General features: G+C 38.4%; 1 protein-coding gene across 1 annotated transcript in view; it reads right to left on the bottom strand.

Moving 5' to 3' along the window:
- NAALADL2 (N-acetylated alpha-linked acidic dipeptidase like 2) overlaps positions 1–26,834 on the bottom strand; it is a gene marked incomplete at its 5' end in the record, with an annotated part of 290,863 nt that overhangs the window by 182,447 nt on the left and 81,582 nt on the right. The window contains one exon of the mRNA XM_075716831.1: positions 4,887–5,037. Coding sequence (XP_075572946.1) covers positions 4,887–5,037 — 151 coding nt within the window. The remainder of the gene's footprint in view (positions 1–4,886; positions 5,038–26,834) is intronic.

Below are 26,834 nucleotides of genomic sequence, written 5' to 3'. Positions count from 1 at the left end.
TCTTTAAAACAACAGACAAACCAGGGCTGAGGACACCTTGTAAAAAGTCATGATGATTTACAACAAAACAATTTAGAACATATGTTGCCTATGCATGGTTAAAACTGTTACACAATGTTTTATTTGCTAGTTAACTTCTGCTCAGCTGGTTGCTTCAGAGAAGTAAAATATGAAGTCAAGGACAGTAAGGACAAACTCAGAAAAGAGGCAGGAAGCACAGAAACATTCAGAATCACAGGGCTGACTAAAAATAAACTAGGCATACATTTCTATCACAGCATGTACTTACTTACCCATATTCCAAGTAGTCATAGTAGTTCCCTGCGTTCACTGCAGAAGAACCAGCTAAGCTCAGTTAAAGAATGACACATGACTAAAGCAGTAAACGCCATGGGCTTTTTATGATGCATATCTGGTGTTCAACTTTTTCTGTAATTTATCAAAATATGGAGAACACAGTGTGGTGGGTTAACTTTGGCCAGCTTCCAGACACCTACCTAGCCGTGCTCTCACTCCCCCTGCTCAACAGGACAGGGGGAGAAAGTAAGATGCAAAAGCTCATTGGTCAAGATAAAGACAGGGAGATAACTTACCAATTACCATCATGGGCAAAACAGAGTCAACTATTGCCAGTTAAAACAAATGTGGATAGTGAGAAACAAACCCCAAAAGATTAAAACAGAACCTTCACCCTGCCTTCTTTCAGGCTCAGTTTCACTCCTCTGCCTGTCCTGCATTCTTGTCCTTTCTTAAATATGTTTTCAGAGGCACCACCAACTTTGTCGATCAGCTCAGCTGTGGCCTCCAGTGGATCAACACCTCACCAATTCCTCATTTTCCTTGTCCCTTTGTCGTGGTTTAGCCCCAGCCAGAAACTCAGCACCACGCAGCCGCTCGCTCACTGCCCCTGCCCCGATGGGATGGGGGAGAGAATCGGAGGAGTGAGAGTGAGAAACACTCCTGGGGTGAGATAAGAACAGTTTAATAATTGAAATAAAATAAAGTAAAATAATAATAATAACAATGTAATAATAATATACAAAGCAGGTGATGCCCAATGCAATTGCTCACCACCCGCCGACCGATACCCAGACAGTTCCCGAGCAGCGATCGCCCCTCCCCGGCCAACCCCCCCCAGTTTCTATACTGAACATGACGTCCTATGGTATGGAATAGCCCTTTGGTCAGTTTGGATCAACTCTTCTGGCTGTGCCCCCTCCCAGTTTCTTGCGCGCCTGGCAGAGCATGGGAAGCTGAAAAGTCCTTGACTAGCATAAGCAGTACTCAGCAACAACTAAAAACATCAGCGTGTTATCAACATTCTTCTACTAAATACAAAACACAGCACTATGCCTGCTACTAGGAAGAAAATTAACTCTATTCCAGCCGAAACCAGGACACCCTTCCTCTGAAATCAAATCCTATTAGCAATGTTTGAGGAATGCTCATGTCAATTCCTCTGCCTGGATAATGTTCACTATTCACAATTCTAGAGACACTGCATTTCCCATGTGTTACTGATTTCTCACCCAAATCCCTGTACTATGGCTCACGTGACTAGCTGTCAACAATGACGTGAAGCATGGACTACTTCCAAGTATGCCACTTTGCCTTACTGTTATAACCTCTGCATAACAATTCTCTAAAACAACATTACACTTGAAACTCCAGCTGATAGCACAAGATTGTATTTTACAGCTGTTACATTTCAGCTTTTTCAAGCTCACAGTATTTTCTATGATGCTGTCTGAATTCTTCATGAAATAATTTCTATTCCACCACTGCACAGACAGGGATTCTATTATGAGGTACCTTATCCCAGGGGCAGGTTTCTTAATGCTTATCACAATGCCACTTTTCTATTTACATACTAGGACTGACAAATAGGTTCTATCCATATTTTTGTTTACTGAGTCATTTCCTGTGTGGAACCAAATTTGATTCATAATAGCTCTGAAGTATAGCAATGGAGAAATCTGATGTGTCTCTGCCATACAAAGGTAGGTGAAAGGAAGTGCAGCATACAAAAAGTCAAAATGGAAAAAAAAAGTAGATGGGGGAAATCACTCAAGTTTTATGCTGTTCTTCTACACTATTTTCAGGATAATTTTTGCCACGTAAGTTTCTTCCCTCCCTCTCAAGCTTCTTAATCCCATACGTTTAATTCCTTGAGTCCCACCCACTGGCTCTGTGTCATTTCAAAAGCAGGAAGATAGAAAAGAAAGATTTCTGAAGAAATAAAGAAAGATTTCTCAGAATGGAGGATACTAGTCTTTGGCAATCAGAATCAGGAAGACAGAACTGATGCTCAGAAAGGCTCACAAGATTGTTTCAGGACTGATATGACACAGGATTGGGAAAGTCTTAAGAACAGAAGAATTAAATCATTGAACAAAGCTGCAGAAACTCTTACAGAAGTGCTGCTGACTTCCCTTTCCACATCATTACTTCTTTCCGTTTATTAAACAGAGATCAAAAAAATCATTCCACTCATAGACAGTAGGCATCTCAAACCCATCCTAAAGGTATTTCTGTACATTCTAAAATAATTCATATGCAGAAGCACGGCATTTAATTTTCCCGAAACAGAAGATTTGAGCTACAACCTCGTGAGAATACCAAAGTTCTCTCTGAACTATTACATAAACCCCATTTTAAAATGTTGTCAACTTTGAGAAGAGTTCTGTAAATGTTACCATTTCCTGAAGAATTTTTTTCTAGGAGAAAACCTGAAGGAGTCCAACACTGACACCACAGAGAAATTTGTTTTCAGACTAAAAGAATGTGGGAAACATAGGCAGCAGCATGAACATACAATTTTCCTACCTTTTATTCACCTAGTACAAAACTAACTTTGGATCACTCATCCTACTAGGAATTTCCTAGTAAAAGAGAGAATGGTGGTAGAACAGTCCGTGAGATTGTAATAGTAACAGTTCTTTTGGCAATGTGTGAAGTGCAGATGGTATCAAAGATATGCCAATAAGTTAAGCAGGACCTTCCAATAAAATCTCTTGTAGTGCATGTTATACTCTGTGAATCAAAGTGATAGGGGCAACCCTGGGTATCTGGCACTTTTATTCTACATGTAGTTGGTTTAACTACCTTATATGCAAGCACATCCCTCAGGCAGAAGTCTGCACTCCAGATGTATTTGTATTTGTACCAGGCATAAGTTACCTCTAACCAAACTGATTCATAGTCTCCAGAGAAGAAAATGATCATCAGAAACACAGAAGTTACCTCCATCTGATCTACCTTCCAGTGACAGAACTGTAAAGAAGTTTCCTCAAGTGTTCCTTTGAATTCTTTCCAGCTCATCATTGCATTCAGTGACTGAAATATAAATGATTTTAGGAACCTGATAGCCTATTCCTCCTTATGAATGTTGCTCAGAGATTAAAAACCACAGACAAGGCACATTAAGGGTTCTAGTAGAAACCATGAATGTACTTCTAAGGATATCGCCATTTGCCATATAATTAAGCTTCTTTTTCTCAAGCTGGAGATGGGAATGCACACTGCCAATGAGACCATTTACTGACAGAAAACCAACGCATAAGGTTTAGACACTGAAGTGGCATCTTCATGTTGGTGTATCTGTTCTAATTAGCTTTACTTTTCATGTAGGGTAAATAAAACATTAAGGAGTTGGCCAGACAGATAAGCAACAAACTGTTTTTCAAATAGCTCCATGAATTGAGCAAAAATAAAGCTTGACGAGTGTTCTATTTACCTGTGTAGCTCCCAGGGCACTTTTAAGAACACGGGGTCAGGTACACTGAGACACTGAGAAAATGTGCAATTTCTTTCCCACTGAGCTGTCAAGGCATTCACGCTGTGAATAGCTAACACCCTTCTTTGACAACCAGGCAAATATTTCTATTTTCTGCCATTCTAGTCATGAAGTATCTCAGCGTTGCCTCAGTTGATTTAGTGCCAGTTCAAGTCAGACTTCAGATGTCTGAGCTAGTAACCGGACCAAATATTCTTGATGAAACCTTGTCACAAACTCATAGACTGCTGCTTAATACATTTCCAAATAGTTAGATAGTAAAAAAGGTTGTAAAGCTGAAAAGGCAGCAGAGAAGCAGAACACACATTCACTGAACTGACAGAATGCAGATTTAAGTAGTGCACACAAGTCAAGTATACTGCTGCGTCTGTTTATTGTTAACAGTGCTTTAAGAAAAAACTTAAACTTTTAAAAGACTATGTAATTCCTCAAAATCAATTCTTTATTTCCCATACTTTGAAAATGCATGTATTTAGAGAAGCATAATTGATAACCAAGTCTATCCAGGCAGAACTGAGACAAGGCTAAATGAATACATGCTATTCAAGTGGTAATTGCGCAAAGATACTATAAACATTAATTTTTCTTAAATCTTTTCAAATATAAATTTCTAATTACACTGCACTAGCAGCTATTGACCAGAAGTTTCCATTACCAATACCATGACAGTGGAAGACAGAATGAAGGGAAGAATACTTCTTTCAGTGGGGACAGATCCTGTGGAACTTGCTCAGAAACCACTGGAATAGTACTTCACAGCTTTTTTTTTTTTTATTTTGGTTTTTTTTTTTTTTTTTTTTTTTGATGGAATAAGAATAAGCAGGCAGGAATAATGGTTCAGTGTGTGAATACACCATTACAAAAAGCAACAACGTAAATTAGTTACAGTACAGACTTTGTGCCAAGAGTTTAGAGTAAAGCACTTGGGAGATTAGATTCCGTCCTTTGAGCCATGCTGTATTACACAGTGTTCCCTTACTCTAGGGTTTCTATTTCAGGCAGGAGCTGGTTTAGTGTTTTAACTCCCATACTTACAATCTACAGAGAATTAAAATGTCCATTAACTGAATATGCCTTGAACAGTACTTACCAATACTGGCATAACCAGGTGTTGATGGATCTCCTCCGCTGTTCAGGGAAACCATAAAAGCTTTATCAGCAAGATCTGTAGTCTTTGGTAAGTCACAAGGATCAATGTAAAGAAGAACACCGCCAAACCCTGCATCTTCTAACAGAGAAAGCTGAGGGAACAAAACAACATACGTGACTATCAACAAAAATAATTTCAGAACACATTATTACTTTTTTTAATTACTGTTGAGATAGAGGCTTTATCATGCATCAGGCTCTCACCATACTACAAACAGAATAAAGACAGGTGCAGTTCCAAACTGCTTGTGATATAAATACAGCAGCTATTCTTTGAAAAGACAAAATCAAAACTCAAAAAAACTAATTCAAAGTCATGTTTCCCAATTAATGTCAAAAGCTAGTTTCAAGGCCTAACAACAAAACCAATTCTTACTTTTAAATGATATGTAGCATGTTGAGGAAACACAGTGCTAACACTCACTACAACTGCATTTGATATTTGCAACCGTTCCATCTCCAGCTCTTTGGATGTGATAGTCAGACAAGGCTGCTGTGTTGCAGATTCTATTCAGATGGGGTACTGGCCATGATTCAGCAAGGTACACAAAGAGATAGGAGTGGAGCCACCTTTCTCCCTACTCCCTGGACACTTGCTAGACTTACAACCCTAACATATTTTTATGTGGTATAAATACCACCTTGAAAATGCCTTAGTTTTGAAACTAATCTCATTCAAACATCTTGAGTAGATCTTCCATATTTTCCATATGATTAGCTGTATGGCATTCCTGTTTAGTTTACCTCTTCAAGGACATGCGTAAGTGTGCACAGCACATACTAGATGTTTGCATACACTGGCACCAGTCTTGCACAGGATTTCTGGACAGAGTTACTCTTCAGTTAAGAGAGAAAACAAAAGGAATTTACCGATTTTAAAAAAAAAAAAAAAAAGGCAAAAAAAGAATAAAAAAAAGAATAAAAAAAAAAGGCAGTCTAGCTTACCTAAACCTTGGAGTCTGCCTCCTGTCAGACAGACAGCTTTTATTCTGTCTCATTAGAACATCACAGCTTGAGTTGGTAATTGTAATTAGCCTTTCCAAAAATCTATAGATCTGGGGCAGCAAATCAGGCAAACTTCCCCAAAGTCAGACAAATGCATCCAAGCACTGTAACTTGCAGCAGTAGCCTACAGATCAATTTTGGCTGTAAAAACCTCAGGTTTTCCCTTTCATAGAGAACTGAAAAATAAGGGGCTTTTTTTCCAAATCAGATGAAATAAAATTGTAATGTGGCAAATACTCCCATGAAATGAGATGACCTTTCCGTGTAATGCTCTGCATATTTGGAATTGATGCAAGATACAACAATGACACAAAACTATATTAATTTTTCAGACACATGTAATTCTGGTATTTAAGGACTATCTTACTATTCACTATGCTCTACTGATGACTTTCCAAATGGCTCCAAATGCTCTGAGGAATGACTGCAACTATATGATGTTTCTGGACTGCACTTTGATTCTGTAGGAACCCGAGAACTTGTTACTATACCTCCATTTCTTGGTTCAATTGTCCTTCTCCTTCCACCTTTTAGACCTTTTATTTTTTTCCTGTGTATATATATTTTTTCAATTTGTCTCCTAGCTGTTGGTTTTAAGGAATGTTTATGCATAGTTCTTTGTGGGTTTACAAGTATGTAAATTACATGAATATATGGCCTTCAGTTTAAGCCTCAAAACCATTTGATGTTTAGTTCTGCTTTTCTTGAACGTTAACAGAAAAAAAAAAATGTATAAAAATAGCAGCCTACTATTTGTCATTTCTATAAGTAAACATATCTAATACTGTGATTTGCCAAGGTTTTTGACACTACAGTCTGAATTCAGTTAAATAGATGCAAGTGAACCTGTGCATCACCTGTGTAATCCTACATATATTACTCAAACAAGCAATCCCTAGATGCAAAGGGATAGCATCTGAGAGAACTCTATTCAGATGAATACAAGTGTGCAGAGTAAGAACGTGACTAGCACAGATGTTTAAAAATGTAAAAGGTTAAAAATGTATTACAGACCTTAGAAGTAATGCAGAAATAAAAAATTCCAAAATGGTAGGTTAGTTTATTATTGTATTGTTCTGTTTCCAATTCATGTTCATATTCAGATATTCAGCCAGGATCTGATTGCACAACAACAGGGGTGGGGACACTATAGGAAAAGCAGGAGACATCATAGCTAAATGATGCAACAGCCAGGATTTAAAATAACAATTGTCTTTTCAAGCATCGGTATCTACTATCTTTTTATTCATCTCTAGTCTTATTTAACAGCATAGAAGATAGGAAACACAGATGCAGTCTTTTTTTTTTTTTTTTTTTTTTGAAGAGAGTTTTAAAAACTTTGTACTTAACAAGAATCACTTTTAAATTCCTCTGTTTCACTGAGAGAAGGTAACTGCATGGTTGTTATTCACAAAGTGCAGCAACCACTGCTGCCATGGCTACAATCTCTAGTAAGGAGTTGTGTTGTACATGTGAAATTATAAAACAGCTTTCAGATTTCAGCTACAATTGCTGCTTTTTAACTTCCCAACAGTGACATCACAACGATGCCAACAATAAACGAGTATTGTCGCTTCCATTTTCATCTTAAATAAGTCAACACCTTAACTGCCATGCTAGCACATGCCCTAGCACAAAGAATCCAAGGAAGGTGCTGAGTATTTTTTTACATGACTAAAGATTGTAGATTAAGTCCTTCAAGTAAACTGGTACACATCTATTCAAACCAATGGATTATTTTAGATTGTAGGACCAACCAACAGCAGAATCTGTTCCTTATCATTTTGGGTGTATACCTCCTTCCTCTCCCAGAGCTACAAACATCTCAGAATAAAATGGAAACAGCACAACCCTTGACAAGAAAACAGATGCTGGTGCCCACTGTTAACCCTCTCATTGTTTATGGCTGCTTAAATCCTCAGTTTGTAGAGTCACTTAAAAACCAGTAACTCTTTCAATCCAGGATATTAAATAACCCCATAAAACATTCTGGACTCAGTTTAATCTAAGACAAGACACTTGCTGCTTTATCAAAGGCTCTGTTGTGTAACTGAGGACAGATTAGCCTTGTAAACTCTACACACCATAAGGCACCATTAAATTGCCTTTTAAAGATGATGTGGCTGAACCAGTGAAAAGACACATCTTTAAGTGACTAGTGATTTTGGAAGATTTAATTTTACTCAGGGAGGTTCTTATATAATAAGGTAATGCTTGAATGTAAAGTGCGATAGCTATAACATCAATAGCATTAGAAACATTAAGAGGGCACCCTAAAAACACATTCAAGTTTCTGGACAGGATAACAAGATAACTGATCTGGAAGAGTAAACAAAACCAATTCCTTATACAGGCAGATTGCAACAGTCTGAAGAACTTTTTGCTCTGACAGGTTTTGCTCTAACAGGAAAACTCAAAGCTAATTCTCCATTTTAACTACACCATCTCTGAACGTTGCAGGGGAAACAGTTATCTTTTGTATTGGCATGCAGGTAACAGAGACCAGGTCTGTACTCTACATTTGAGCCAAGCTTTACTGTTGGGCTTTGGCCACAAACCTACTGGCAGATAGCTATTAGGTCAAAAATAAGGAAGATGAGCACAGCTCTTCGCTGGAAAAAAGAAGCAAAAAGAAGCAACAAGAAGGCGGGGGCCACTACCCCTCACAGCTGACTTTAATGTGTTTTATCTCACCTGAGGCTACATGCACCTGAATGAACGCTTCATCAGGGGGTTACATTAGTGATCTGAATGCAGGAACGAACCTACCAAAGAGAAGCGACTACATCCTCTCTGTATGAAACTCCAGCGTAATGCATAAGACCTGCCCTTAAATGACTGGTTACAAATGGGGAAGCAATGCAGCAGGTACTGCCCTCAAGCTGTATTTGTTACCTTTCAGCTGAAAGGAAAGTCTACCTCCCTGAGGATCTTTTTCCCTGGTCTCCTCTTCCCAGGTGATACTACCCTTGCACCTCCTAAGCATCAAAAAGCACAAGGTCAGGGAATCAGGCTTCATTCTTGTCCAGAGAGTACATTGGACTGGTTACCTGCTAACCACAGAGCCTCAGAAAGATTAAAAACATGCACATTGATGCATGTAGCTGTTTAAGAAGTACTCTCACTTTCCAGCTGAAAATAAAGCCTGACTGCATCAGCACTACTCTGATGCTCTGTTCACGGGGGCCACGTCTGGGGTTGAGTTTCAGCTGTCATTTCCTGGGCAGAGAGCAGAGAAGCACATCGCACTTTGGTCTCATCTGGATTACAGCAAGTAAGAGAGCAGAGATAGCTAGGAAAGGGCTTCCTAAACTATTCTCTCAATTCATCCGAACACCCTGTCTTCTCTGATCCAGCAAGACCCTAATGGCTTAAAGACAATTAAATGAGCATGGCATCGTTTCTCTCCCTTTAGTTGATCCCCAGTAATAGTTCTGTTATACAAATGATTTATAAAGTAGTAATGCATGAGCAACTGATAAGGTGCATCGCTACATAGTGTATTCCTAAAAGTGATGGTTAACAATAATTATGAATGCATCAGGAAAAAAAAAGATGACACAGGTAACTGGATTATATCAACCTACCAATTACATATTAAAATAGCTTCTCGTTATTAGCAATTCTTCCCACTGTGTTTGCAAGTGGTCCCAAAATATGGCCAAACCTTGCGAGAACTTTGCTGTGCCACTGTCTAGACAGTTCTCCATCTTTGTGAAACCTCTCTGCAATCAGTCATGGTGTTACATGTGCAGACAGCCACAGTATCAGCATTGTGGTTTGTCTTCCCCCTCTCTCTCCTGACAAAGGTCATCTCTTCTCAATCCCCTTTATTCCTCCCCTAAAGTTGTAATGGCTATGCTTTGTAAGGTATAATACCAGCCCCATTACTGATAAATATTGCCCCTGTAAGGCTTCCTTAGTCTGCTTTCTATGCTTGTCCATTTATGTGTCTTGATCCACAGTAATGATTGAACCACTGAATAGTTGGCACAGAAGACTTATTTCACAGGAAGAAATATCTCAGACAGTATATTCCTGCAAGTTTAATGAAAATGGGATACTGAGTAGACAGGAGGCAGATCCTGCTAATGCACCACACTGAGAAGGCATTAATAAAACCTGGAGATCTCACCCCTTAATGGAAGAGGGAAAAACTGTATCAGAAATCACAAGAGAGAGTGGCAGATGGAAAAGAATACAGAAACTTGGACCAAAAATTAGACACCACAAAATCCAACCTGAAGAAACAAAGCTGTGAAAAACTTATTCACTAACCCATGAAACAACCTGTTATTTTTTCAAATGATACATTATGTAAGATAACACAGTTCAGTACAGGACATACTGGCTTACGATTCTATATAACAAGTGACTTTGTCATCATGGAAGGTTCTATCCTTACTCAAAACAAGTAGCACTAACACCGTGTCTGGAAAAGTTAATTTAAAACACAGCAACTTTCAAATGCATTTCACCATTTGTATATACATCGATGAGAGTTCTTCAGCGTGTTCATAAATCGAACTCTAGTGCTGGAAAAAAAAATGAACCAGGTCTCTTCATTTCACTATAGGTTCCCTTCTGTTACATTTTGCTTCTCAATACTAGGTTCAGTACAAATCCAGTAACATTTTGTTATTAGATCCAATTCTGGTCTCAACTATATTACATAAGCCTTCAGACTTTCAATCATACATAGTGGTTAAAATGTGTCAGTAAGTAAAACAATATAAGCTAGCTGCACAATGATATTTAAGATTTCTCTTTTACCTAGTTAACAGGTATTTTCAATACTATGCTAGTATAATTTAAAAGTCTACGTTTCAAAGTGACCTTTAGCATACCATGCTGTCGTAAGCCAAAAGTGTCTCAAAATGTAGCTTTCATCTTCAGAAAGCATTCATGTGCATGTATTTCACATTACTGAAAGCATGTATCTTGACCGTATTCTCACTCCTGTACATAGATACTTACATTAATAGATAGTACTAGGCTGTTCGTTGAAACTACTCAGATGGTTTTGAAGGCCTTTCTACTGTATCACCACAACATGGCAGAAAGAGGCTCTTGATTAGAATCAAAGCAATTATGCCATACACTGGGAGCTTCTGACTGATGTCGCTACCATGAAGATTATATACCCAACCTCTGTGGATTTATTTATATGAAAATCTGGAACTTCAGCCACAACTGGAAGTCACAATAAAAAAGGAACCGACAGGCTCTGGAAAGGTGCGCCTTTGGTACACCAAGGCACCAAATCTTTAAGTGGTAAATTAAGCAAGCATTTATCTTCTTTCTTAACTCTTATCACCAATGTTATTGTTTAAAAAGAAAAAAAAAAAAGTATTTCAAAATATGTCTGTGTCTGGCAAAGTGATAGAATCCTAAATAAAGAGATTAAACATGCTTTAGCTACAGGCACTCATAGAACGCTTAAGAATAGGATTATTTTTAAGCTTAATAGGGCAGTTTGCACTCCTTAAATATGCACACAAAATTACAAAAATGATATTTTACACAACATCTGCGTTACTGTAAATGACATCACAGTTCATTAGACAACAAAGGCTTTTAAGTGTCAGCTACTGACAGTACCGCAAAATTCCTACTGGATCATGTTATTATTCTAGCATATGACCTCTTCCATATAACTTCAGGCCAAAAGTCTTCCTCTTCCTAAAGTCATATTCACAATTGCACTGTTTATCACAAGTCTGTTCAGGTGCTAACACAGTAAAAGCTGGACATAATGCATTCATAAAATAAGAACTTAATGCATATTCCTGCTTATATGTTAATTGTCTGTATATAATTGTCATCCCCTTTTCTCTGCCCCTTCTTGATAATCCACACAACAATGCATGCAGAATTTTATATTCAAAGTCATAATACATATGGAGCACTGAAATAAACAATCAAAAAATTAAAGAAAAACTAATTACTAAAAACCCCAATACAATACATACAATAATATTTCAGAGGAAGAAAGAAAATATCTCAAAGATATATGAAAAAAACCACATACAGGTACCTGTTACCTATTATTCTCTGATTAAAATCAAACACATTCATAAAAATTTGTAGAAGCTGTACCTGCTATTGTCATTACACTTCAGTGCAATGATCAGCATTAATTAGACAAATATCAGTAACCAATTTTTAACTACTGCATTTCTCAATTCATAGTACAATGTGCAAAAGGCATGGTTCATTCATCCGAGACGCAGCTTTACTAGCTGGACAGGCTACAAGTTATTAACTACTCTTTTCTACTGAAGCTCCAATTAAAATCATGATGCTCTGAAAGGAACTCCCACCTCATTTTACTAATTGGCAGTATGTAAAATTACCAAGCGAGGGGAAAGTGCCATCTAAACTGTTGGAAAACCTCAGTGACATAACATCTTTTTAGTCCTTAAACAGACTGCTTGAGTAGAAAAATAAGAGTTTGCATACTGCAGATTTAATTAGGTGCCATTGTCCTCTCAGTTACTTACTATAATCCAGGGTACTTGGAAGATGCAGTGGTACCATAAACAAGACTCAAGACAGGAAAAAAAACCCCACATCTAGATAGAGCTATCTACATTTTTATACAATTCTTCCAAGTTGCATATTTTTAACAAATAAGGTGGCAAAGGTCCATTTTGGCTTCAGCTTAAGTTTTTAATACTGCACTTAATGTTTAATCACACTTCTACATTTCTCATCATGGAGATCTAGGGACAGTGTTCAAAAGAATTCTGTGGCAAAACGCTATCTGAAGAGGTTTTGGCTTTTGGTGATCAATCCTCAAGATGCTGCATTACCACAGTAAAAGAGATGGAGGACATAGCCAGTTTAATGGCTGACTACATGGGGATGATGAAAAGAAATATATCATTCCTGTTCAGCTCAAATAACGTCCTTGTCTAAGGAATGACACTATTGCTATATTGAACAACAGGACTGGGAAAAGGATTAAGCTGTGTAAAACTTCAAAAAGCTAGAAATGCTGACAGTCGCGATCTCATAAATGACAGGCTATTCCCATAAAGGTTTTAGAAGGTGGAAAACATACTGCACTGGAATTAAACAAACTATTCCTGGCATACAGAGCCATATATATGAACAACACAAAACCAAATACCTGCTCTGCATTGTGGCAAGACCTTGAAACTTTGATGTACTTCCTATCAGGGAAATGATACTGTGAAGTGCATTTATTTGTGGAAAGAGTCTGACATGCATACCTAAGATTTTTTCAAGATATTTTTATAAATCACTTTCCAAACTGAAATTGTCATTTTCCATTTTCAGAATTTTATCCTTTTTATATCTAAAAATGGTTTCTAAGGAGAGGAGATTTCCCTCTTCTATTTCCTGCATGTCCTATAGAATGTGGGAGGAAAAGCAGGAAGGAAGGGTAAGAAATCTTAGAAAGTTAATCATAAAAAATCTGCATATGAGTGATGGGGTTGTATGGCAGTGAGGAGTAAGAGCTACTTTGTACACAAATTTACCATTCTTGTACATGTCTCACGTAATATACACACCAAGCCTTCCCAGAGATATCTCTCATATACCAGTTACCCATTACCATATGTATAGTCAACTCTTTTTATCCTCCGAGGCAAGCAACCAACCAAAAACCTCCAGACACAACAACAGTATGTTCTAACACATCCCACATGTTTTAATGATGTTGGCCTGAATCCCTGCTGGAAATTCTTCCCCATAGCTAGGGATGCTGTCTGTGGCAGAGCCACATTTAAACTTCCTACGAGCTATGCTATATTCAAAAGCCACAGAATGGCCACCTTTAGATCTAGAGTACCTGCATTTTGTAAAGAAGCCCAGCAGCATTGTCTGAACATGGATAAGGTGCTACATAGCCACAAAACAAAAGAAAAAGGGAAGCAAAGAAAATGCAAGACAGGCAATCAGCACTGGGAATCACAGTACACATGCAAAGAGCAGCAGCTTCTACTGTGCAAAGCTGAGAGAAACTCACACCAAGAAAAGGAATAAAGTGATGAATAAATTAGAGCTACCGTAAATTGGCAGAACTCAAACTGGATCAAGGGTTTCCAAGCATTCGTGTGTAATGCTGGAACACAATTCAGCCTGTTGTCTACTAGTTTGACTGGAAGACTAGCCACTAGCCTCTGGACAGCCGTAGTAGTTGAGGAAAAAACCTCTTGAGGCTTCCCCCCCCCCATCTCTAAACCAAAAAGCAGTTTGGTTTAATCCTGTAATCCTTGCATAGTAAAATTTTTGACGTCATGGTCCTGAATATGGTATTAAGCTTATAAAGAACTGAACATTTTGTCCCATACTTTTTCCTGTTCACTGTCTGCTCATCTTCTATACAGTTTTATCAAAGAAAAGTAGTTTGTTACACATCAGTAGTTTTTAAAAATGGAATTTTTCACAATAGGGTACTTGGACAATTAAACATAAGCCAGATATACTGCCAGTTCCCTGCACTAGATTTTAGGAACTTTTAATACAAATTGAGTGCATATTTTATTGCGAGATCTTGCTTACCACTGCTAAGAAATTCACAACGCTAAATCTAATTAAAAACAAAATTGAACTACAATTCCCTAGAAACAAGGGCTGATTGGACTCAATAAGCTTTACTTAATTTATTTCAGAAACAAAATAATTGAATTGCTTACAGTCCAGAAAAAAGCTTCATTATTTGATGAGTATATAATACAAAGCCTTTCATATTGCTATTGCATTCCTACATCTTCAGGAAATACCACTCACTTTTAAATAAGCATGTAGAAGAACACTGTGTGTATAATAAGTATCATTAAATATTCAGTAAACATTAAAAAGAAGAAACAAACAGACTGGATGAATGTCCAGATCAGCAACCTCCAAAAAACCAATAGCACTTCCTTGTTCATACTGAAATTGTCGTTTCTGATCATGTTTATGGTTATTTCAGTCTATGTTTAGACTCTATTATAGAGAGAATAGAACTGAAGATCCACCATACAAAAAACAATTACACAAAGATGTAATTATAATCTTGGTAAATCATCAGGAATAAACTGCTTAGACCCTTAGTTATATTTTATGCATTCCACTGAACTTTTAATCCAAAATCCACCAAACAGCCGTCACAGCCACAGGCCAAAGTCTAATCTGCCAATTTCCCCTTACTTTTTTTGTTTATTACGTATTTGTTTTCCTACCACTAGAAAGATGAGGTGAAGTCAGCAGATGCAATTTCCAAACACCGTTCCCAGCACGCAGCACTTTCCTACAGAAAGCCATGGCGTCAGGTTTACAGCACCCTTCGGCACCTCACGCGGGGCACAGAAACCGCAGGTTTTCTCTGCTGAGGCGGCTGCGGTTTCACCGTTCCAGCGGGCACTCTGTTCCCGCAATCATTCAGGGCACCTAGTCTCAACTTCAGGGAGGTCTCAGATCTCTGCAGGCCGTTTCTGCTCACCGCTCTTGAAGCCAGCAGCAAGCTCCCAGCCAGGAGACACCCCAAGCATGAAATAAAGTGAAACAACTCAGAGCAGACCAACTTTTAGTATCAGCTTGGTTGCATACTAGCGTACCTGGCTTCGCTTCAGATCTCCTGCACTGGTACTGCTGAACTACCTAGCGGCTAGCACGTGTGGAAGGCCATTGCTTCCTTTGCATTCCGCCATACTGGGTTTCCACAAGGAAGGCAAACACGTTCAGAAAACAAAACCTTCCCACTGCAACCTCCAGCTCCACAGAACGCTGTGGCACCTCGTCGTGGCAAATACGGTTCCCTTTGCATCGAATGAGCGGCACTTGCCCTGCACATTTGCCATGAGGCAGCCCGCCGCCAGTGGCGGTTCCCGCCCTAAGGTGCCCCAGCACGCCTCGCAGGCTGACAGGCCTCACCTCCCCTTCTGGAAGCTTCGGGGTTGCCAGGCAGATTAGCTGGGGCAGCGCACGGGGCAAGGCTCGGCCAATCCCGCTCGTGCTGGGGGTGGAGCGTTTCCCGATTGGGGCACTCGAACCCCTCGCCCCCTGCGCCTCGGGGCCTGGGCCGCTGGCTGCGGGGTCTCCCTCAGATGGGGGTCGCCATTACTCTTGGTTTAGGAACATATATTTAGCCTGTGGTGTTTTTTCTCTCGCTTTCTGCTCACCGCAGTAATGACACGCTGCCTCAGTGCTGTTAAACAGGGAGAGGCTAGACTGCAGCACCCTAAGCCTTACGGCAAACCGACGAGCAGGCTCCCACCCTGTGTCAATACAGAGGAGGGGACTTGAGCTCCCACTGGATGCGGCAGCAGCTCCTATTTTGAGCTCTTGAACCCTGAAGTGTCATCCAAAAGAGAACTGATTACATTCACGAGTGGTAATACTTTATACTTGGTAAATAGTACCACAAATAAAGTGCAAATAGGTGTATTTAAGGGACTTTACCTGTCACTACAGTAAGAGCTATTAAAGATATAATGTGTCAATTTACAATTATTGGTGCCTGGCCATTTAACCTTTACCTTCCATCCAAGATGCATTTGCATTTCTGACTTTGGAGAATTCTCCATTCTTTAAGGAACAGATATTCTGAGAGAAACCTAGATCACAACTTCCACGTTTTGCCCTCAAGATACCCTGCCAGCTATTCAGACTGAGACTGGCCTACAGAGAGTCAGCGAAGCCACTGTGGGTGGCAGGGGGGAAATGCTCACGTTGCCGTTTCTTCCAGTGCTGAGCTGCTATCCCCTGGGATAATCCCCTGGGATCCCCCTGCAGGGATCCTCTCTGCTAATCCCCCTGGGATGACAGACTGGGACTGTAACCCACTGCCAGTGGATCGGTATCTGCATCACACAACAGTCACGTTAAAACAGGTAACCTGACAGCATGCAGGAAAATTTAAAGATTAAGAACACATAAATAATAAATTTGTTTTACTGAAGTTATTTATTCATTTGTCATAGATACATTCAACTGAAGTCACAAACCAGATACTTACCTAAATCTGGGTTTTGGCATACTTGTCTCTGATGAACTAACTGATTTATCCTCATACTCTGACATTTATGAGTCAAGTTTTTTGTTAAATTCAAGGCCATACTCACAACAAAAACATAAGGCAGAGTCATACTAGTCTTAGGAAAAAAAATAATTAAAAAATACTGAAGTGCATTACCTAAGTGCTGCCAGCAATCAAACAGCAGTGAGTACACATCAGGCTTGTTCTTCCACTTTCCAGCTATGGAGTTGAGTACTCTCTGTTATATGCAGTACAATTCAGTAACATGGGTATATATTTTCGGATGATGGGAGAAGCAGTCCTTCTTACGGGAAGGGAACAGCTACGCCTCAGTTTACATTGCAAGCATCAGCCTTCTGAAGTCATTCGGATTAACACAGCTATTCTCCTCTGCCCATAAGGGAAACCCCCATGGCTAAGTAGTGGTATAAGTCATCTACTGAGAGTATAGGAGAGGATAGCAACTTGTACCTTAACCTCAGGAAAGGGATCCTCAAATTCGTACACTATATCTGCTATGAGAAGTGGCAGGTGGGCTGAAAGACTGAAGAATTAATACAAGATGTACTACACTCTTAGACATAGTAAACAGCATGTTGCATGCACCTAAAAGCCAGGAATGTGTCCTCTTTTGTGCATTCGATTTACCATAGGTGGCTGTTACAGCTCCTCCTGGGGATTCTGGGTGTGTCATTACCATTATTCATAGAATCACAGAATCACAGAATTGTTTAGGTTGGAAAAGACCTTTAAGATCATCCAGTCCAACCATTAACCTACACTACCAAGTCCACACTAAGCCAATCAAGGGTAGACTAGACTAAACCACGTCCCAGAGTGCCACATCTACCCCGTTTTTTGAACACTTCCAGGGATGGTGACTCCACCACCTCTCTGGGCAGCCTGTTCCAAGGCTTGACTACCCTTTCCATGAAGAAATTTCTCCTAATGTCCAACCTAAACCTCCCCTGGCGCAGCTTGAGCCCATTTCCTCTCGTCCTATCGCTAACTACATGGGAGAAGAGACCAACAGCCACCTCACTACAACCTCCTTTCAGGGAGTTGTAGAGAGCGATAAGGTCTCCCCTCAGCCTCCTCTTCTCCAGGCTAAACAACCCCAGCTCCCTCAGCCGCTCCCCGTCAGCCCTGTGCTCCAGACCCTTCACCAGCCTTGTTGCCCTTCTCTGGACACGCTCCAGCACCTCAATGTCCTTCTTGTATTGAGGGGCCCAAAACTGGACACAGTATTCCAGGTGTGGCCTCACCAGCGCCGAGTACAGGGGAACAATCACCTCCCTGCTCCTGCTGGCCACACTATTCCTGATACAAGCCAGGATGCTGTTGGCCTTCTTGGCCACCTGGGCACACTGCTGGCTCATGTTCACTCCAATGCTGCATTAATTCCACATAATTGCTTGCATTTATGAATGGTTTCCACAAAGAATTCTCCAAACAAGGTAGTCTTTGGATATTTAATGGCCCCAGACCACGAACCAAAGCGAAAGTACACACCAAAAATGGAGACAGTGTGGAAAAAACCTTATTTCTAAAATTACCAGTTAAATAATCAGCAAGACTAAGGAAGTAAATAAGCAGAGAGAAAGGGAAATACCTACTCACGTAACCTCCCCACCCCCATTGTGCATCATATGCAATGTAAACTCATAATCTTTGATTCTCTCAACGATCTGTTCTCAACTTATATGTAGCCTGTATTCGATATATCCTTGGGGTACCTTGAGCATATATTTTCCAGTACCAAAAATGAAAGTTAGTAATGTTGAAATGCAAACAGCCTAAGTCAGCCTGCCATCTCCATGATAAAAGTAGGATTATTATTATTTACTAGCTCTGTGAGCGTAGATGTTATATGGTATCTATCAAGATATTAGCAGACGTTTTCACAACCCACATAACAATCAGTCATAGACTTAATTAAGGCACATTTGCTGCCTCAAGTAATTGCATCTTAGGACGTCTGTTAGATTGTTAAAATACAACTGCCTTCATTAGACCTGTGCAAAAAAATTCCTTTGCACTTATTTTATTATTCTTGCAATTATTGTCTTGGAAGGTTCTATGAAAAGCTAGTCTATTTCTTTTAAAGTACAAAACATGTTCTCTGCTCAACTATTTTCTGTGGTATTACATTATATCCAGGTTTCCTGCTTTAAAATGAGGCCTTGAACATAACAGCCTTTTTATATATTGTATAACATTGTTATGTAGTTTTAAATTTACATTTGGTTTAATTTTATGTTTCTAAGTGGAACATATAATGATATAGAGTATGCTATATGTAAGCCTCAGGCATATCTATATATCAACTAGGAAAACTGCATATTATTAATTGGTTGATGAATATTTTACTTTCATTTATGGAAAAGAGCTACTTGGTTAACATGCCTTTAAGTAAATCAATACTCAGAATGAACTTATTTATCTTCCTTATTAGAAAAACAGTCACAAACCAGGAATGATAAAAGAAATGAACATAAAGAATGTGCCCCAGTGTATAAAGTTATTTCAAAAACTATAAATATTAAAGAAGTTATTAAAAACCTTAGCAATAAAAGTTCTTTATAAATTATCAGTACTAATTTCCACTCCTAACCTCCCCTAGAAATCTTAAAATTGAAAATTTGGCTCATTTCTATTTTTTTTCATGACTGACATTTCAGCAACTAGAATTCTTTCCACAAGACCTTATTCATAAACTGTGCTGCACAGAACATATCATGAGCATATCTTCTATATTGAACATCAGGGTCTATAGCGGACTATGTAATAAACCAAAGTACTACTTAATGCATAACTCGGGTACAGCAAAACTGCAGGAAATCTACACAAAAGATACAACAGTTGAGAAAGTCAATATTTGCAGCTTTTTCCTGCCTAGGTCCTTTCTTTTTCACTGCTTTCCACTCAGTGCATCAGTAAAACAGAGCTTTGGTTCCTCTTGTTACCTACTAAATAACCCATTTCACCAAAATGAAATAGTAGAAAGAGCTACATGAAGGAGGTCCAAGGTTGAAGTACTTGACGAGAACAGGGCAGTTGTATTAGTCTGGCAATCACAAAACACTACGAAGTCATTCATTCACCATCAGTTAAAAAAACCCCAAAAAACAAAACCAACACCTCCCAGCTCTTCTTCAATAACACTAGCATACAATTGGTTCCAGAACATCAATCCAAAATTATGCCCTTGCCTTGTCATAAAAAATGGAGTGAAAAATATGTCCAACTTATTGTCATAAAGATTTTTTTTATGCAGTGATTAGGAAAGGAAGACCCCAATACCAAAACAAGGTCATGCAAAGGGTGGTTAACAAAGATGAGCTAGCAACACTTGCTCCCTGTTGCTCTTCTCCTCAACCAGGTCACGGACAGCAGCCACAGTAAAGTCATTTTTGTCTTTCTCTGACAATTTTTTGGGGAAGGCAAGGAAAGACCAAAAGAAAATATCTTTTGAAACCTTGTATGTTAAAAACAAATACAGTTCCCTCTGATGGGCCCACTGAAAAGATTTAGCACCACTTATAGCTGCTAGAACTCCACTGAACTGACTTCTAAATGACATAAACGCAGAATACGGTAGTAGTTAGAAGATGAATGAAAAGAAATACAATGAAACCCGTGATCAATCAATTTCTGTTACACCACTGTTTTGAGACAGAACTTTCAGTAGAAGTCTTTAAATCACACACAACTTTACACTGGAAAAAAAATGAAAAAAAAAAAGCCAAACAAAACCCAAACCCCAAATAAAAGCTCAAGCACAACACAATGTTATGCTGCAAGGCCACGCAATGACTGAATGGTCTGATAGACAAATGAAGACATTCATATCCCCTGGTGTTTAGCACAGCATAGGAGTCTATAGAAAATCAGGGAACAGTTCCAAGTTCAGGCAAGAATGTTTCTCATGCAACGTCTTTGCAATTGAGGCAAGGAGTGAAAACAGCATAAATAGAAATTTCTGTTCTCACTCATTAGTTCCTTTTCACTGGCAACAGATTGATAGTGATGACTAATCTTTGTACTTAGCATTGCTTGCAACTGGTCAAAAAGGAGAAAAGAAAGCCAGTTCAGGATTACACAGCAAGCTTACTTTTGCATCACTTATTAATGGAAAATCCACCTACATCCATTATATTTAGAATTTTAACAGTTACTGAAATCTTTGTGTCACAGTCATCATTTAATTGCACCAGCTTTACACCAACATAACATGCTCAATCTCAGTAAACTTAAACTGGTAAGAAACTAAAATAGAGTCAGGCTTTGTAACCTTTTATGTGTAGTGAACCAAATTCTCTCAGGAAATTGAAAAATGTTTAATATAACATATAAACATTATGGTTCTTTTTGATAGCAAATGCTAAAGATAAATCCTAAAATGGATGACGTACATAAAGAATAGTCAATTGTAGAAGTAGAGAGAACTTAGAGCAACTGAGAAACAAATTAATTAATGCTCATCTTTCCAACAGGAGTCTATATGCCAATAGGAGACACTGAATAGCTAGGTAATTCTGTTAAGATACTTAAAGCAGGATGACAAGGGTTTTAAAATCTAATTTACTTTTTTGGGTTTTTGTCAGCATCTATTAAACTGTCCTTTCAGACAAGATTTCCGAAGAGAACGATCTGTTCACATGACATTCCATGAAGATACTCACTTTAGAAGGCAGCTCTGACAGTAAAAACCTTCTCTAACACAGCTCAGCTCTTTGCACCTCACAAGATAATCTTTGATTATTAGAAAATAACTTAAGACTTTGAAGTCTGCCTTAGAAACATTTATATCAGTTTCAGCTCATAGTCACTGATGTTATGTTCCAGACTTACCATCTAAAATCTTCTCTGGATTTGAGTACAAAGATTTGTGTAACTACTTCCGAGTACTCCCATCTCTTTAAACCCCTTCTTTCAGAAACCATGTCAACAAGTTGGTGATGAAAAACACACTGTAAAACAGGGCGCTAAGTCAACAGGTTCTTACCGGTTTCTAGAAAAGTGTATAAGGACAACCTATTAGAATGAACTGATTATTTTATCCCAGCTGGGGAAAGAACTTTTATGACTGACTTCAAAATGAGCGCAGAAAGTCTTGAGATAACAATCCAAGCCTGATAACAATAAGCCCGAATTTTGCTATTCTTTGGTCTTGGCATCTTTTGAAACACTTACTGCTGTGTTTTTTTTCTGAAGACCTGAGCAATTTGGATAGGAAACAAAATAGCTGTAATTATCCAGAAGGCACTGTCAGCTAATGATCAGTCTTCTTGGACTAACCTATTTATTCAGCTGGCCCTTCAAAAACGAAGCGGTCAATAAAGTTATTTTTTGTTTCTCTGTTACATGCAGCATTAATCTAGGGGTGGTTAATATTTTTTAGAAACAAAAAAGGGGGGGGGGACACATTTCAACTTTTTTGTATGCTTTGAGATGTTTTGATTGTGAAACACAATGTTTCAAGAAAGGTATTTTGAATAGCTGATCTCCTAGCAACCAGAAGGCAGCAGAGGTACCCACTTGAGATCAGAGATCAGGTGACAATACAAAGTCTGAGAAATCCTCTCAAGCCATTTGCTCAATTACACTCACAGTTCTGAATTTACAAATCTGTGACAGATGTCGTTCTCTCCAAAGGCTTTCACTCAGCCCCACTTTTGAGACAGATGCAAAAAAGAAGATACGAAGCTTTCTAGGGTCACACAGATGACTGTGTAAAAGGTGGATCTGACCTGTACTGATGCAATGCTAGTAAGTGGATACTTGGAGGAATATACAAACCCCTCTTTAAAATAACAGGATAACCGTTGCTTATTTGCCTCCAGAAGTAGCAGATGAAGTACATATTAGAAGAGAAGAATTCAGAGAACATACTTGGTTTTTACTTAAAAAAATGTTTTGCCCATTTCCTCCATGTATTTCTATTCTTTAATATTGCTGAAATTACGGTATATTGCTTATTTATCCAATGATTAATTTCCATAGCCATATGCTTTCTAGGTCTGTAGGCAGCTTATGTTTTTCAAATTCATTTATAATACATGAATTTTCTAATAAGTACAAGAGTTCTATTCAGACAGTGGTAAAAATCAAAGCCATATATTATCACACTTGCATTATTGACATTACCACTTCACATCATCCTTCTTCCTCTAAATTTCATAAAGCAATAAACCTCATGTATTATCCATCGACACAAAAAATCCCAGATGGTTTTAGCTAGGAAATTGACGTACATGGATTTCAAGATACAAGATATATAGCTTTGTCCAAAAATCATTTTGGAAATCAGTTTACTAATAATTAAGGTGTACCATTTGTAATCAAATTGACTGAAATGTTAACATGGTACCATTCCAAAGACTTAAGTCAATACCAAAAGATACAAAAGGAAGTGTTACTTCCTCTTTAAGGACAATACACACATCTGCCTTTAAATATGTTTGGTTTGATTTTTGGTTTGGTTTTTGTTGTCGTTATTTTTGGTTTTTTTGGGGTTTTTTTTGGTTTTTTTTTTTGGGGGGGGGGGGTGTTTGAGGTTATTTCCCCCCATTCTTTGAGTGTAGTTAGAGAATATGATAATAGGAATGTTAAAAATGTCTTTTTTCCTAGTATTTATAAACATCTCCAGAGACAAACCATATTATCATGTAACACACCTTGGCCATAAGACACCAACTAAATGAATTTCAGAAAAAAAGTTTAGAATCTGCTTGGGTGTTATTTGTTTAAGGAGCACAGACTTCTGAAGCACTAGTTCTTATTACACTGTCTATTAATATTGAGGCCAAGAGAAAAACTTGTATCTTTCCAAGATCCCTAAAGGGTGAAGACTAGTGTTTAGCATGCAGCTGGTACCTTCAGATTTCTATCATTTCCTCTGGTCTGTTCATATGTAGACTGAAGCTGGAATATTGTATGGGTAGGCTCTTGTATCCATTTTTGTTTTGTAATAAGTAGTAAAGCATTGCCATAATTTTAAATACTTGCCTTCCCAAATGTTCAATTCTATATCAAGAAATCATAGGCATGTACATAGTGGAACTCATCACCACAAGGTATCGTAGAGGTAAGTATAAACAGGCTCAGAAGTGGAATACACCAATACATGGAATATTCATGATGATACTTAAATCAGCCCAGACACATTCTCCACTTCAGCAAGTCACAACACCACTGAGTGCCATTTCTGGGGAAGGTATAAGCAAGAAAAAAAATTACTTTGTACTTGCTTTGTAACTCATACACTTCCCCTAAGCACGAGCCATGTCAGGTAAGGATATCAGGCTGACAGAAGACATTTCTTATGTTACGTTCTCATAGTAAAAGTGGGAGACTTTTTTCTGGTCAGTAAGAACTTCTTGACAGAAGACAAAGCAGACAATCAGTCTGGATAAGTGATTGTCTATGCATGTCACCATGACAGCTTATGGTAACAATGTTTCAACAATAAAACAGTACTACACTATGGCCATGACCTTATCATCATATGAGAGTTTTAACTGAATAAAGAGCAGGCATGGCTTCCTTTGCTAAAAGGGACTTCTTCCTGTAAAACATACTAAGCAACACACTTAAGTATGTTCTTTATATTAAGTAAAGGGAGTCTTAATGTGCTTAAAGATAAGGCTGTGTTTCTATATTCTTCTGTAGCAAGAGCAGAATGCTAGAAACCCCACTGTATCAAGGTTCTCTCTCTAGTGAGAAATAAACTTTGTCATATTAACAATCAAACTAATTTTGGCATTAAAGCATAATTTTCCCAAAATTAAATAATGTACTCTAAGTTTTATTCTGCTTGGTTGCTGAAGAGAAAAAGGGAGAAATAGGACATTTAAGCTGTTCTTCCTCTGTTACCACTGCTACCACTAAGCATTGAACACATCTGCACTTTTGGTAGGTCAGAAGCAAACCTTATTTTCTGAATCTATATGCCTTGAAACGATTTAATTTTCAAAGAAAATAAAGCACTTTGAGTGGGAACATCAGATTGCAATGTTCAATGAATCTGTATGGCATTCACATCAAAATTCATCCCAGTCAGGTCTACTCGCAAACAATACAAATCAATAAATTACCATTTTAATAAAAATCTCATTTAAAATGCAAAGTATATTTGTGAGACCCACTTTACACCTGCAAAGGGTACAAGTTTTCCAGAAAAAAGTACATGCAAAAACGCACAGATGAAAACAAAACACTACAGGCATTTGCAAATGAATTATAATGCATAAACGATGTTGAACCCAAAATAAATTTCTGGGTATGATAGCCTCACATGTATTTTTTTAAATGCTAAGACCTCAACCTCTCATAATTACCTAATTTCTGATGAATTGCATTACACTGAAAAGGAACAAAATGTAAATTAAATATGCCGTAGTGAAAATTTCTGTACTTTCATCACACTCTGTATCACCCTTCCAACTCCATTTTGTTGGCTAGGGCAAAAGCCATCTTTTAAAGATGCTCCCCTTAATGCCAAGTTTGAAGCACAGTGCAAATATGATGCTTACACTATTGAACGGGAGTGTTGCTACATACAGTTCTTAGGCAGAAAAAGGAGGCTAGGTCACAATTCTCCTAATGCATTCCAGGTGTCTTCCCTGTATCTCATTTTTATGGTTCATGTACAGCACCTTACAGCGGAGACAACTTGCATTGCCAGGCACAGCAAGAGCTCATAAAGCCTGCATAAGCCTCAACATTTATCTGATACTGGAAACAGCAGATCCAACATATCACACATTTACGTCATCAACTGCATTGCTAACAGAATCTGGAATTAAGATGGCACACGTGGTTACTGAGAGACAGCAATGTCTCCAGCAGTCAGATGCACAGGACTAATTAATTTCTAACCTGTCATAAAGATTTCTTAAATGTGGAATCCAAGAACCACCCGAACTAGCAGATTTGGACTTGCCTTTTTCTTTTATACTCTATAGTATGACAAACAGCAATGGGACATGGTCAGGTGGTTAAGTGAATTAAATGTTAGCATATTCCCTCTGAGATCACAGTAGGAGGCCTGACTGAAATGAGTTGTCAGGTCAGCTCCCCAATGGACGTTTTGTATCATAAAACCATCACCTGTAACTGAATACTGATATAAAAGGTAATATAGTCAGTTCCTGCTCTAGGGAAAACCAAGATTGACTTAGAAGTGAAAAGCATGCTTCCTCCTTATTGAAAAGGTGGTCTCTCTAGGTCACGTCAAGGTCACTTCTGAGGCTGCGTGCTAAGAGTTCTTGTGATGCCTGCATAATAACTTGCAGTGGAAAAAACATAAATAACAGGTTCGACTGCCAGTGCAGGCATTCCTCCAACCTTCACAAAATGCAAATACTCTGTCCTCTATCTAAAATATTACCTGTATATAGACATCACTGTGCGCTGTGCTGACAAATCTCAGCCAATGCACATACTACGATTATTAACAATTACAAAGCTATCATCAGAAACAATGTGGGGGTTTTGGTTTGTTTGTTTGGTTGGTTGTTTTTTTTTAATCTGATGAAAAACCTGATTTTTAAATACATTTGAAGTGTAAAAGTGATGTGAAATTTGGAACTATTAATGAAAAACATTACTAGCTATTATACTGCATCCTAAGCCAATTTAGGAAAGTAGCCCCCACCAATTTTAACTTAAGGTTCCAGTGACTATGCTCACGCGACTTTTGTCTTTTCTCCCAATGAACATCAGGAAGCTCAGGAAATCTTTTTGTATGCAACATCCCTGATCGACCATGTGTATCAAAAAGCATCAAAAAAAAAGAAATCACAACTCCAACTTCAAATATGGGAAATTCATTGTTCTCAGAAAATAGCTTAGAATAAATTCAACACTAAAAAAAAAAAAAAAAAC

The sequence above is a fragment of the Pelecanus crispus genome, chromosome 9 (assembly GCF_030463565.1).
Source record: "Pelecanus crispus isolate bPelCri1 chromosome 9, bPelCri1.pri, whole genome shotgun sequence".
NCBI lineage: Eukaryota > Metazoa > Chordata > Aves > Pelecaniformes > Pelecanidae > Pelecanus > Pelecanus crispus.
Note: the sequence above shows the minus strand (reverse complement) of the source record. Positions and strands in the feature narration are given on the sequence as shown.